The sequence below is a fragment of the Salvelinus fontinalis genome, chromosome 31 (assembly GCF_029448725.1).
Source record: "Salvelinus fontinalis isolate EN_2023a chromosome 31, ASM2944872v1, whole genome shotgun sequence".
In the NCBI taxonomy this organism is placed as follows: domain Eukaryota; kingdom Metazoa; phylum Chordata; class Actinopteri; order Salmoniformes; family Salmonidae; genus Salvelinus; species Salvelinus fontinalis.
The window spans coordinates 40,073,771-40,086,620 of NC_074695.1; the positions used below are offsets into that span (position 1 = coordinate 40,073,771).

A 12,850-nucleotide genomic window follows, 5' to 3' on the forward strand; every position below is an offset into this window, starting at 1 on the left:
GTGCCCTGTGTAATGAAGGCTACAGGAAATCCTGTGCAGGTTCCAGGTTGCCCCTGCTCCAGATAAATGAGAATGAATGGGCACATGTGTGTGTCACTGTGTAGAGTAGTGCTTGACCTTTCTTCACTTCTCCATCCGGACAGATTTCATACCAGGCTGCCCTCTAGCTGTCATTGGGGAGCACACGCACACTCTCTCTCTCTCTCTCTCTCTCTCACCCTCTTTCTCTTTATTTCGCTCTCTCTATTTCTCTCTCTCTATTTCTCTCTCCCTCCCCAGTCTGTTCTGGCTATATGAAATGTCAATCCATATCAGTGATCAGTGCATGTAACATAGGTTAGAGGGCTTTGAAATCTAGACGGAGGTATGCCTATAGGCAGTCAGGCAGTGATACACGCGCGCACATGTAAACCCTAACATGCAGACTTTTTGTTATACACACACACACACACACACACACACACACACACACACACACACACACACACACACACACACACACACACACCCTTCCCTGAAAGCCAGCTAAATCTGTGTTTGTTGTGGCTGGCGGTCTCCCGAAGCAGAACAACAATAAACGAAGAGAGAGATGGAGAGAGAGAAGTTTATCATCTGACTCCCTCCTCCTCCCAGCATTCCCCCGGGCTCCGCTGAGGAGCCCCCTGTTGTAGGCCGACTTCCCCAGGATACGAATACGTAAACCAGATAGGGCCACAGTAGCTGCCACAACACTATTGTACTGCCTGTACCGCTCTCCTCAGGTTGTGTTAGCAACCGCTTTCCTGTTTTCCCAAGCCGCGAACGCTCTTTACAAGGAAACCTTTCAACGGGCGTGTGTATGTTGACAAACTGGGAGAACATGTGGGTCCTGAAAGCTGGGCAGTGGGCATTCCTGGCTGAGAAAAGGCTTTCTTGGTTTCTTTCTGTTCATTCTCTCGAGTCTTGAAAGGACTTGCTGGTGACATTAAGGAGTTTTGAGGCTGTTGTTGTTTTAGGGCTGCCCGTTTCCTGTTGGTGTGTTCGGTGCTATTCACACCATGGATAGCGCTCCTACTGAAATCAGAAAGGCATGGCTGCTAGATACACACACACACACACACACACACAGAAACACACATGTCTCAGTTTGAGGTGTAATGTTACAGATATGGTTGTGTCTTTGTGCACCCTCTTGACCCCCCCACCTCCCCCATCAAATCTGAACCAATCTCTCCGCAATGTGGTTTGGGTTTGGAGAGACCACCGCAGGCCTCCCCTTACACACACACACACACACACACACACACACACACACACACACACACACACACACACACACACACACACACACACACACACACACACATAGAAATACACACTCAGCCAGACAGACACACTCTCTCTCTCTCACACACACACACACACACAGAGCGCACCCTGGTAACCACAGCACGGGTCTTTCTCATCGATTACACCCAGAGCCTCGCTAAGCCGTCAGATTCACAGCAGGATAAGAGAACTTAACCCCAAACACACACTCTCTCTCTCTCTCTCACACACACACACACACACACACACACACACACACACACACACACACACACACACACACACACACACACACACACACACACACACACACACACACACACACACACACACACACACACACACACACAATGTAGACCTGGATGTGTGTTCTCATCCTCAGACAAGCCAACAAGGCACTAAGATCCCAAGTCCTACATATCCTAAATAACACCCAATCTCTGAGAAATGTGCTAGTTTGCAGTATATCACACATTCCCTACTGAACATGTGGACCACTTTCTTATCCTTCTGTGAAATGTCAACTTTGTTCACAAATCAGGCTTCATTTTGATTCGTTTCAAATGTAGGGCACTGTTTAGTGAATAGGGTGCCATTTCAGAAGTAGCTCAAACTTCTCATCCATCGCGTCCCCCACAGGTGACACTTTGCTGGTAATTCCTCCCTTATACCACACGTTCATCAAGCAGGACTGACAGACTGACAGCCACGAGGCCTGCATGACTGCCCACACATCCATTAAGACTACAAGCTGTCAAAGGTTCCTGTCTTTGTTTGCCGGGGAACCGTATACGCGTCGCACCCGGGAGCCCTCTTATCACCCCTTCCTGTTGCATTGGTCCCAATTTCCTGTCCACTCGGAGTCTGTGTTATTGTTCAAATCTTTTGCAAATGTATCATTACCTCCCTTCCTTACTTCAGGCTCATCATTGTACTTGAGTGGATCTCTCTCTTCATGTAAAATCTACTCAGTGAACCTTATTTTGAATTACCTAGATAGGACTCTGAGGCTCTGTTCCTATGCCAAAGGGTCCAGCCCCCCCCCCCCCCCCCCACACACACAGACGGACAGAGATACACGCACGTACGCCCACACACAGAAGACGGTGTGAAGGGCCCTTTCATTGATGGATTATTTGGGGTTCCTGCGCTAACTGTAGGGTAGGAGGTGAGGAGAGTGTACAATGTAGTCATCTGAGGGAGGTTGAGATGTTGCCGTAGTGGAACTGTATAGTTGTAGTGTTTGGTTCAAGGCAAAGACATGCAAAGACACACTGTGGTCCAGCTAAAACTCTAAAAACGACTTGCATATAGTCAGCTTAACCTTCACAACCTCACAACTGTCAACACCAGTGGAGGCTGCTGAGGGGAGGACGGCTCATAATAAATGTATTTGATACCTTTCCACCTATTCCGCCCCAGCCATTACCACGAGCCCGTCCTTCCCAATTAAGGTGCCACCAACCTCCTGTCGTTAACACACACACACACACACAAACACACACACACACACACACACACACACACACACACACACACACTCTGCCACAAGCCTCTCAGGCAGATCAGCTCCACACCCACACACCTGTTCAATTTAATTGGTCCCTTATATAAAGGGCACTTCTTAACACAGCTAAGTAGACTTTGGAGAAGTACCCTGGTATTTAACCCCCTAAAACGGGGAATGTGTGTGTGTGTGTGTGTGTGTGTGTGTGTGTGTGTGTGTGTGTGTGTGTGTGTGTGTGTGTGTGTGTGTGTGTGTGTGTGTGTGTGTGTGTGTGTGTGTGTGTGTGTGTGTGTGTGTGTGTGTGTGTGTGTGTGTGTGTGTGTGTGTATGTGTCTGTCCGTCTGTCTGTGGGTGCACACGTGCATGGGTTGTACCTTAGCCGAGTGGTGGCAGGGTGTGTCTCTGCTCAGGCTGGTGTTTTACGATGTCACATGTGGCCCTCGCTTCTCAAGAGGAGAAGAATAGAAGGTAAATAAAGAAACAGTCTGGAGTAGGGTTTTCTGTCTCTGTTGCACCTCATTTGAGGCCTCATAAATCAGGGCCCCACCTGCATATAGAGTGTTCGCAGCCCCCCCCCCCCCCCCGACACACTAACATGCAGCTCATTAGAGCCCACAGCCAGACTGCTACCTTGCAAGGTGTGTGTGGGGGTGGAGGTTATGTGTGCTCAGTGTGTAAAGCCTGGTCAGGAGCGCCCCTGCAATTCCACCGCACCCACCCCTCTACATCGCTCGCCTCAGCCGAAGCTGTTCCCCATCTGTTCATAAAACATGTACAATACCCGTGTTTGAGCTCCCAACAGGCGCTGGGACAAGTGCACTCTGACTTGAACCTGCGCAAGACATTGGCTCTTTTCGCTTTTTTTAAAAGGGGATAATTTCGCCTCTATGCCTGGTTAGTTTTCAGGGACTGTTTTCACACATAAAATAAAGGGTCTGGACTGCCTCATTTCGGACTGCTTAACATATAAATGGCGGCGGCAGTAGATCACTGTTTTACTGTGTTGTCCGTTGCAGAGTGGGAAGAGAATTAAGTACTGAGGTATTCTCTGTGAGCTCAGTGTAGAGGACAGTGTATCAAAGGAACTCTTTTTCAAGTTGACATTGAGTATGGCTAGCTAATCGCTTAAAACATGGACGACAAAAATAGTCCAATCGGAGCAGTCGAGCTAATCAACTCAACATGTTTCCAGTAAAGCACTGAAGGACAAGACTGTTCGCGTGGAAAGGAAACCTCTCGCACAATCAGTATCTTACTGTAACTCACTGTCACAATCAGGCCAATGTACTTGGATGAGAGGCAACCACAGGTTATTATTGATGTTGAAGACCTGAGGTGCTACATGCTATATGCTACATGTGCGTAGGCGCTGTCTAACTTGCTTGGAGCTAAAAGGCTTTGTTATCTCCAAGCAAGTTAGTAGTGGAGTAACCTAACACTCCTTCTCCCCACGGGCTCACCACAACGCCATAGTGTGAGGCACAGCTGCAACTTTGGATCACACTTATGTTTAGTTAGTGCACCGCGCTCACCAGAACCGTGTGCGAACATGAACCGGCCTTCTCACCTCGGACCAGACCCGCTATTTCCATATTTACTCACAAAACACCACACCTTCCCTTCACCGACAACACACCTTCTGCACTCGCTCACTCCCTGACCAAGAAGACCATTCAGACTTTGCGAGCAACAGAATCGAGCCTGTAAATGTTCTGTTGGAAAGTCAGATAAATTTTTTTTTAACTGTAACCGTAGAATTCAACTGGGAAGGTTAGACCAGAAACGTAAATATCCTACAACCAACTCAAAAGGCCAAAACGTAAATATGTTACTAGTAAAACCATGAGATTGGGTTGCAATATAAAAGAACCAGAGGTAGAAGTTGAGGTGAGAGGAGGCTGATTATGAGCCAGCAATGAGAAGCCCTAGCCAGCCCTGTCTCGTCTCAGCCCCCAGAGGATCTGCCCAGCGACCAACAGAGTATCAGTTCCACCCGAATACTCCACCAGGAGAAATGAGATCTTCTATAGAGCTTTGTGGAGGAGCAGAGCTGTGAGATTTTCCTCCTTCCAGGCTCTTCTGAGGGCATAGGTTAGCAGACAGACACCTGGGTCGTGTTCATTCGGGCAGGCAACGGAAACTGTTTTAAAGCGTTTCGCAATTGGAAACGAAAATGTGCTTTTCGTATTGAACAAGTCCATGTTGTCCCTCCCTGTTTCAGTCTGTTTTCTTCCATTTGGTGCCTAATGAACACTACCTTGGAGCATCCAGACACTCTTCACACTCTCTATAAACTGTCATAGTCTTATTTGCCACCAGCGAGAACCATTGTCCCACCAAGCTACTACCACTACATTGATCTTGTTTTCATTTGGACTCTTGTCTAGTACCACCAGGCCTTCGTCAGTGTATCATTCACTCAGTGCCTTTTGGTAGTTCTCATTTTGCAATAGTTTATGCCCAGTCATACTATGCCCAATATGTTCACATTTTAGTGAGAAAGTTGATATTGGACATGTATCCTATAATATTTGCTGAGCCCCCCTCAGAAACCCCTCAGCTGAACTTCTCCGTCTTGTGTGCTTAGCAGCAATCATGGCGCAGCAGTTTTGAAGTATGTGTGGTGTGCTCCTCGTCTAGAGCAGAGAGGTTCATTTTCCTCCAGCAGTAAATAAATAAAATGGTGGCAGCTCGCGATCAACTCCCTGGTTTCTTCACTTAATTTCTGCCCCACAATGAGCCTCTCTTCTTTCCTCTCCTCCTCCTTTCCTCCGTCTCCTCTCATCTGTCTAAGGGGTAACCTGAAACTGCTCCCTCGTTCCCGGGGCGGCCCAGAGGTTACAAAGGGTGATCAATATGTGCCAAAGAAAGTCTTTAGACAAGTGAAAGAAGCCGCAGTTTTCTCGACCTTCCCCTCCTCCCTCCTTTCCCCCTTTCCTCTCGCTGCTCGGAGGAGCGACAAGGTTAGGGGCCCTTGGCAGATAATGTTCTGTCTACTGACAGATATGGACACACACACACACACACAGTGTTGAGAAAATCCAAAATATCCCTTAAAAGGGATAAATAGTCAAAATAACCCTCTTTGGATCCAATGGTTTGAGGGATGTGAAACTTTCTGGTATTATCTACTTTGCCCATGGTAATTCAGGCAACTTTGATATGATGGTGACTAAAGAGATGAAATTCACACACACACACATACTTGGGAAGATAGTGGCTTAGCTCTGTGTGTGCTGGCTTTTAAAACAGGTTCACCTTTGACCTCTGTGTTCTCCAACAGGTGGTGGATGAGATGGGAAACGTCAAGTTCTGCCTGGACGAAGGCTCGGAGGCTGGCGGGAGCTGGCTCAAGTACGTACGCACCGCCCCCTCCTTTGAGGAGCAGAACCTGGCGGCGTGTCACCTCAGTGGAGACCAGGTGAGTGGCGCCTCCTTCCTTCTATGGGCTGCCAGGGTTTAGTGGGTGGGGCGGTGTGGCACCTCCCTCCTCCTATCAGCTGCCAGGGTTTAGTGGTTGGGGGAGGAGTTTAGAAGCAGCTAACACATGGCAGTGTCAGAGACTTGTGGCTATTGTCTTTCTTCCTACCCACACAGTGGGAAGAACAGTGGACTATGAGTCTGCGTGCGTGTGTGTGCTTGTCATTGTTAGTGTGCGTGTGTGTGTGTCTGTGTTCGTCTAAGTAAGCGTTGTGCGCATGATGAGTAAAAGAATGGCTCTATTGTGTGTCCAAGGCTGGTACGTGAGTGCCTCGCTGAGGAAGTGACTCATGTTAAGAGGTAGAACAATAATACACCGACACACCTGCGTCTCGTAATCACTCTGGGTCCTTCTCTGGAAGCCAGCCACACTCTCTGCCCGTCCAGAAAGGAAACCTGGAAATGGAACACTCTTGGAGGAATGCCCACACTCTACCACTCACTTGGTCATAAAACCCAGCTGAGCCTAACCCCAATATCTGGGTGCCGCTTATGTCGCCAGTCGTACGCTCTCTCCTTAAAGGTGCTCTACCCTATGCAATTATCAGCATACAAAGAACCTAACATGTCAAGTACACAGTATATCTGTGCTAGGAGGAAGGATTTTTTTTTTAAGGAATACATTGGCTTGTTTGCCAGAAGTGCCTTGTCTAGTTTCATGCACGTACAGTGTATATAAATCAAACAATAATGATTTCCTGTTTTACAATTGGTTCTCGTTGTCCGAGCTTGTCCACCCCCGTCCTTGTCTCTGTCCCTTGTACTGGTGTGTCCATTCTGACGGTGACATATGAGACACCATTGGGGGTCTTCCAGAATAGCTGGGTATGCTATAGGCTCTAATCCTGGTCAGATTTTCACATCAATGTCCCCTGCTACCCCAAACACAGTCTGAAAATGCACCCTATTCCCTATATAGAGCATTGGGCTCTGGTCACAAGTAGTGCACTTTATAGTGAATAGGGTGTCTTTTTAGACCTAGCCAGAATCAAAGAACAAACGGGTCTTACATCCATATCTGGGAGTTGGGCATGTCCCAGATCCAATGGTTGGTTTTGGACCTAGGATCATTTCTTAGTTGTTTGTACTCAGTGGGCTGCTTTGCTTTTGTTTGCGAGGCCTTGTTTTGTCTAGTGGCTCGCAGGCACAACCTTATAATTTATTTACAAACACCACACACATACACAATGCAAAAATGCATCATTTATCAAACTTTGTACTTTTCTGTTTTTTTATCAGCATGCACAATGCATGAGTTTATGGAAATATGCTCACGACAAGCAAATTTGAATCCTTCGGTAACATTTTAAAACACCAGCAGATCATTTATTTACCCGTTTACTCATGTCATTAATGTTGTAGTGTATCAGAAAATACATGGATAATCATGTATATTTAAACAATTAGGGCAGTATCGCGTTTTGAAATGATTTCTTACATTTCAGTGCATGTCCAAATAATTTACTTTCTTTCAGGGAATGAGAAAACTGCTTTAATGGTTGTCAATATTGACCTAAGTGTGAATGAATGAGTGTCCATTTCCCTGTTCAATTAATTGATTGTGAAATGACGTGTGTGTGCATGTGTGTGCGTGTGTGTGCATGTGTGTGCGTGTGTGAGTGTGTGTGTGTGTGTTTGCGTGAGTGCATGTCCATCTAGTAGTAAGGATGAAGCTGCACAGATAGGGAGGGGGCTTCCTTCCTCAATAGGCCCAGCCATTCAGAGAGCCCATTGACCTCTGAACCCCTCAGCCCTCATTTCTCAAGATGCTCTTAAGCAGTTTGTCATAACAACATCAAGTACGCACTGAGTCCTGCCAGCTCCTTCTGCTCGCTACGCCAAGGAGAGCACACACACACACACACAAAATGTATTCTAAATCAATATGCAGGTTCCTAACCTGAAGGTTAAGCAAATGAAGGAAGCCAGTTAGGCAATTAGCGTGTGTGTTTGTGTGTGTGTGTGTGTGTGTGTGTGTGTGTGTGTGTGTGTGTGTGTGTGTGTGTGTGTGTGTGTGTGTGTGTGTGTGTGTGTGTGTGTGTGTGTGTGTGTGTGTGTGTGTGTGTGTGTGTGTGTGTGTGTGTGTGTGTGTGTGTTGGAAAGAGGGACAGAGCCGAAGCTTGTTCAGGAGCATCCCAGTCCTAATAGTGTTTCCATCTACGAAATGCAAGGTCACAGAATTACAGGAGGCCTGTTTCCCCATAGCCAAAGCCTGTCCTCATACACAGAGTGGTGTTCTCTCTCGGATGGTAAACGTAGGCTACACAGCTCGCTGAAGAGCAAAAGCATCAAGCATGTCCACCCTCTTGTCACACGGTCCTTGTCTTTTGTGTCTCAAGAGGACAAGGCCCCCCTACACCCCATTCTGTTTGATCTCCCATTTCTCTCTGCTTTGATCACACACTCCCTTGTGATAAATAGGCCGTTGTGTGTGTGTGTGTGTGTGTGTGTGTGTGTGTGTGTGTGTGTGTGTGTGTGTGTGTGTGCGTGCGTGCGTGCGTGCGTGCGTGCGTGCGTGCGCGTGTGTGTGTGTGTGCGTGTGTGTGTGTGTGTGCGTGTGCTTGAGGGGGACAGTGGGGGATTATTCTGGACCCTAATGGCATTGATGGATGTTGTATCTGTCCCCTGGACACTCGAAAGAAATGGGGAGAGGTCAAGATTTGTCTGAGAGCTGTCAGGCCAGTACTGTCAAGAGAGACAGCTCATATCACAATACATCACACAGACGGCTTCAAAAAGACTATACCCATGACATGGCTCAGCTTCATTTCCGGGAATAATTATAAAACCTATTTTGAGTTGTTCATGTAAATCTTTACTGTCTTTGCAGTGATACGTTGTAAAAAAGCTACGATATTTTGTGGGTATTGTTGTAGCAACAACCTGATGACTGTGACAGTATTTGTATGTCGACATTTTGTATTTACACACATTATTAACTACGATTTTATTTAACATTAATATATGTCTTTATTCTTCACATAATTTTTTCACTCAAATTTTCGGTTGTAAAATGCTGATTAAGAGAGAGAATTTTGTAATTTGTCAGAAAGAAATAACACATTGTCAGAGAAATAAGAGGGTTAAATCAATTGAAGAAAATGTATTTGGTGTAGGATTTAAAAGTGTACATAATATAGGCTAATAGTATAGCCTACTTTAAAAATGTAGGCTTATAAAATAACTGTTAAATATTGTTTCCAAAACAGTTATCATAGGCCTGTTTAATAGTAAACCATGTCACTATATTTTATTGCAGGCAATTGCGAGTTTAAATAGGGCTCACGCGTTGCAATTACATAAATCGTTTATTCAATGTAGCAAGCAGGTTCCATTTATGATAACAAGGTCAGTTGATACCAATTATTTTGAACGTATCCAAATGTTTCATGCCCTTGTTTACGTCTTTGGCACAAATATGTGTACTCTTGCACAAACTGTGAAAAGCATCTGGTGAAAGATAACAAGTTAAAACAGGTGTAGAGACTTGTGTTTAAAGCCTGAACTAAAAACACTTTGCTCAGCGTTGTTTCGAAAGCCTTTAAAACACCCACTAAGGTGCGCCTCACCTACCAGCTTTTTATCGGCCAGGTGTGTGTTTTTTAAAAGTATTTGACCGCTAGATACATTAATTGTATCAATAATAGATGAATCTAGTGGTGAGAGCGGAGACGGAGCTGTGGGGAGGGGTCTCCTAGTCAGATCAGGCAATCCTTTGGTCTGAGATAAGGACGGGAGGAGGAGTGGCCTTCGGATAACTCCGGGCGCTCGATGGGGCAATAGGGAATCACTAGCCTAATGAGAGAGCGCTCCCCTCATCATCAAAGACGCGCTCACACAGACTAGAGAGTGGCGGCTTCAGCTCCAACCAGGGACGACACGCCGCAGCCTGACTGGCCGCCTGCCTCCTCTCTCTCTCCCTGGCCCTGCCTGCCACCCCAGCCCCGGCCTGACGGCCTCGTTCCTGTAATGATACTATGGGTTGTGTTGCCAACTCCACCGGGACTCAACTGCTGTTACAACTGGAAGCTCTAAGAACCGCGGCGCAACTTTCCCAACTCTACCACCTCACCGAGAACAGCAAGGTCAGAGATAAACATGTCTGTCGCATAATTGCCAGTGTGTAAATGAATAATAATAATAATAGTCTAATAATATAGCCTACAAAATAATCAAAATAATAATAATAATAATTACGATAATAATGTGCCTTCTCAGTGATTAGGAATATTTGGCCAAGCCTCTAAGCACACCTCCGTACTGTCATAACATAGCATAGGGCCGATAAAGTATTAGATGAAGTTACTACAGTTGTACTATTCTGTGTGAATGTGTTTTACCTCTCGCAATGTTTTGCTGTGTTAAAGGCCTGCATGAGGATGAATTGTTGTTTAAATTGGTGGTGAGCGCCCCCATGCGTCCGCACAACACACATTGTGGCTGGTCTTTTCAGTGTATTTGCACTGTATATTGTTCATTGCTTGGTGATTGTATATAACTGTGGGCCTACATGTTTGCTCATAATTCAGCCACATTGCCTATTCAATTCAACATGATCCTAGGCCTATTTTGCAGTTATCGTGTAATTATGTTGCTCTTTCGATTTAACAAGCAAAAACACACATTTATTGCAACCTCTATGTTTCAGTCGCTCAAATTAAATCAGCTGTCGGAATACATGTTTTAGACATGTTTTCATTATTTGATTTGCGCACGGGTATGCATGCAAGTTGTTCTGTAAATGAATGCACTCCCGGTATTTCGTATTTGATGTGGCATTTCGTGTCATTGTCTGCGTCCCTTTCTAAAAAAGAATAGCCTACGAGACACGGTCCGTTTACTTCAATCTTGAAATCTTCAAATATACTTGAACTATATCTTTGTTTACATCCCAAATTATGCTTGTATTTGGCTCATTGCACTCACTGTATATAGACTTTTTGTTTTCTCATGTTCTACTGTATTATTGACTATGCTTTGTTTATTCCATGTGTAACTCTGTGTTGTTGTATGTGTCGAATTGCTATGCTTTATCTTGACCAGGTCGCAGTTGCAAATGAGAACTTGTTCTCAACTAGCCTACCTGGTTAAATAAAGGTGAAATAAAAATAATAAAAATAAATTGAATTCAACATATTCTAGGCCAATTTTTGGCGCGTGGAGTCAGCCTGAATTCTAATAACAATGAGTTATTATGGAGTTTTAAAACCCAAAAGAAGAGCGTCATTGGATAGCCTAATTATTGTAGTAAATAAAATAAAAAATATTGCCTCTTATAATTTTTTATTAAATATATATAAATAATAATCTTTCGATTTTTAGAAACAATCATAATGAATGTGCATCGATGAATAGGCCTATCACTATCACATGTTTATATGATAAACAATTGCTGTAAAGTAGACAAAAAAACGAAATCGTATTTATAAATGCATTTATATGCCAAGCAATTTAAATATTAAATAAACGAATTGGGCTGTAAGGATAATTGTCAAATAGCCTTTTTTGGTTAGGCCTACATAAATAGGCCTAATACAAAATTATTATTTGTATTGTTGTTCCCATTAATAACAATAATAACAACAACGATATTGACAGATGAAGATATTAATACGCCTATTAAATCGACGGCAATGAAGAGTAATTGATTTATTGATGACAGAATATAGCTTTTTTTGTTGACTATACTGTCCCTAACCGCCTTCTCACCCTCCCTTTTCTCTTTAACAGATTTATTATAAAGCTATTAGGGATATTGAAGTGGGGGAGGAGCTACTGGTGTATATGAAGGACGGACTTTTCCCGGAGGGATCGATGGCACCGAACCTAGAAGGTAAGATTAATGCGCATCATTAGCGCATATTTTAAACAAACTCTAAACGAACATCCTGCGCGGCTTTGTTGGCCAATGCAGCTATAGAGTTCAGAAACTCACACCCATCTTTCACATATGCTAAAGATGCTGCGTTTGGATGTAACCTTCAGGACAAATTTGTTGTAAATTTAGCCGCCAAAATAATTGACGTTTTGAATCTTTTAATAATTATTTTAGATACAGATTTCATAGGCCAAATATATGTACCCCTTATAACCTCTTTCTATGGATTTCTTGAGGAAGATCCAAAACGTCATAATTCTTTTTGGACAAAATTCACACGGGTTGTGTGTGTCCCCTTCAGAGAGTAGTATCTTATACTTTTTTCTGCGTGAGATTTGTGTCCTATCATGAAAATAGATCTGATTTCTATCCCATACACCCATCAATGATGAACACAGTCCTCATCCATCCTCGGGCTATTGCTTTAGTCTAGCCCAGGGTTTCCCATACCCTAGGACTACACAGCTGATTGTGATAATCAAAGCTTAATGATGAGTTGGTTGGTTATTTGAATCAGCTCTCTAGGGCAAAAACCAAAACGTATCACTTTCCAAAATGACTTAGGCCTACATATGACAGCGGTCACTATAACACTGAGGGATGTAGAACATATTATAAAGGCGTGAAAACAATTGCTAATAAAATGATGTAGGCTATTTCTTGAAATATAAATAACG

At 44.4% G+C, this 12,850-nt stretch overlaps 1 protein-coding gene across 10 annotated transcripts in view; it reads left to right on the forward strand.

Annotated features, from left to right (window-relative positions):
- prdm16 (PR domain containing 16) overlaps window positions 1-12,850 on the forward strand; it is a 147,776-nt gene that overhangs the window by 111,951 nt on the left and 22,975 nt on the right. For 9 of the 10 annotated variants that reach the window (XM_055892624.1, XM_055892627.1, XM_055892625.1 and 6 more), the window contains exons 3-4: window positions 6,099-6,236; window positions 12,026-12,128. In XM_055892624.1, coding sequence (XP_055748599.1) covers window positions 6,099-6,236; window positions 12,026-12,128 — 241 coding nt within the window. Of the gene's footprint in view, window positions 1-6,098; window positions 6,237-10,004; window positions 10,381-12,025; window positions 12,129-12,850 lie in introns of those variants that run through there. The other variant, XM_055892632.1, reaches the window with a different exon arrangement.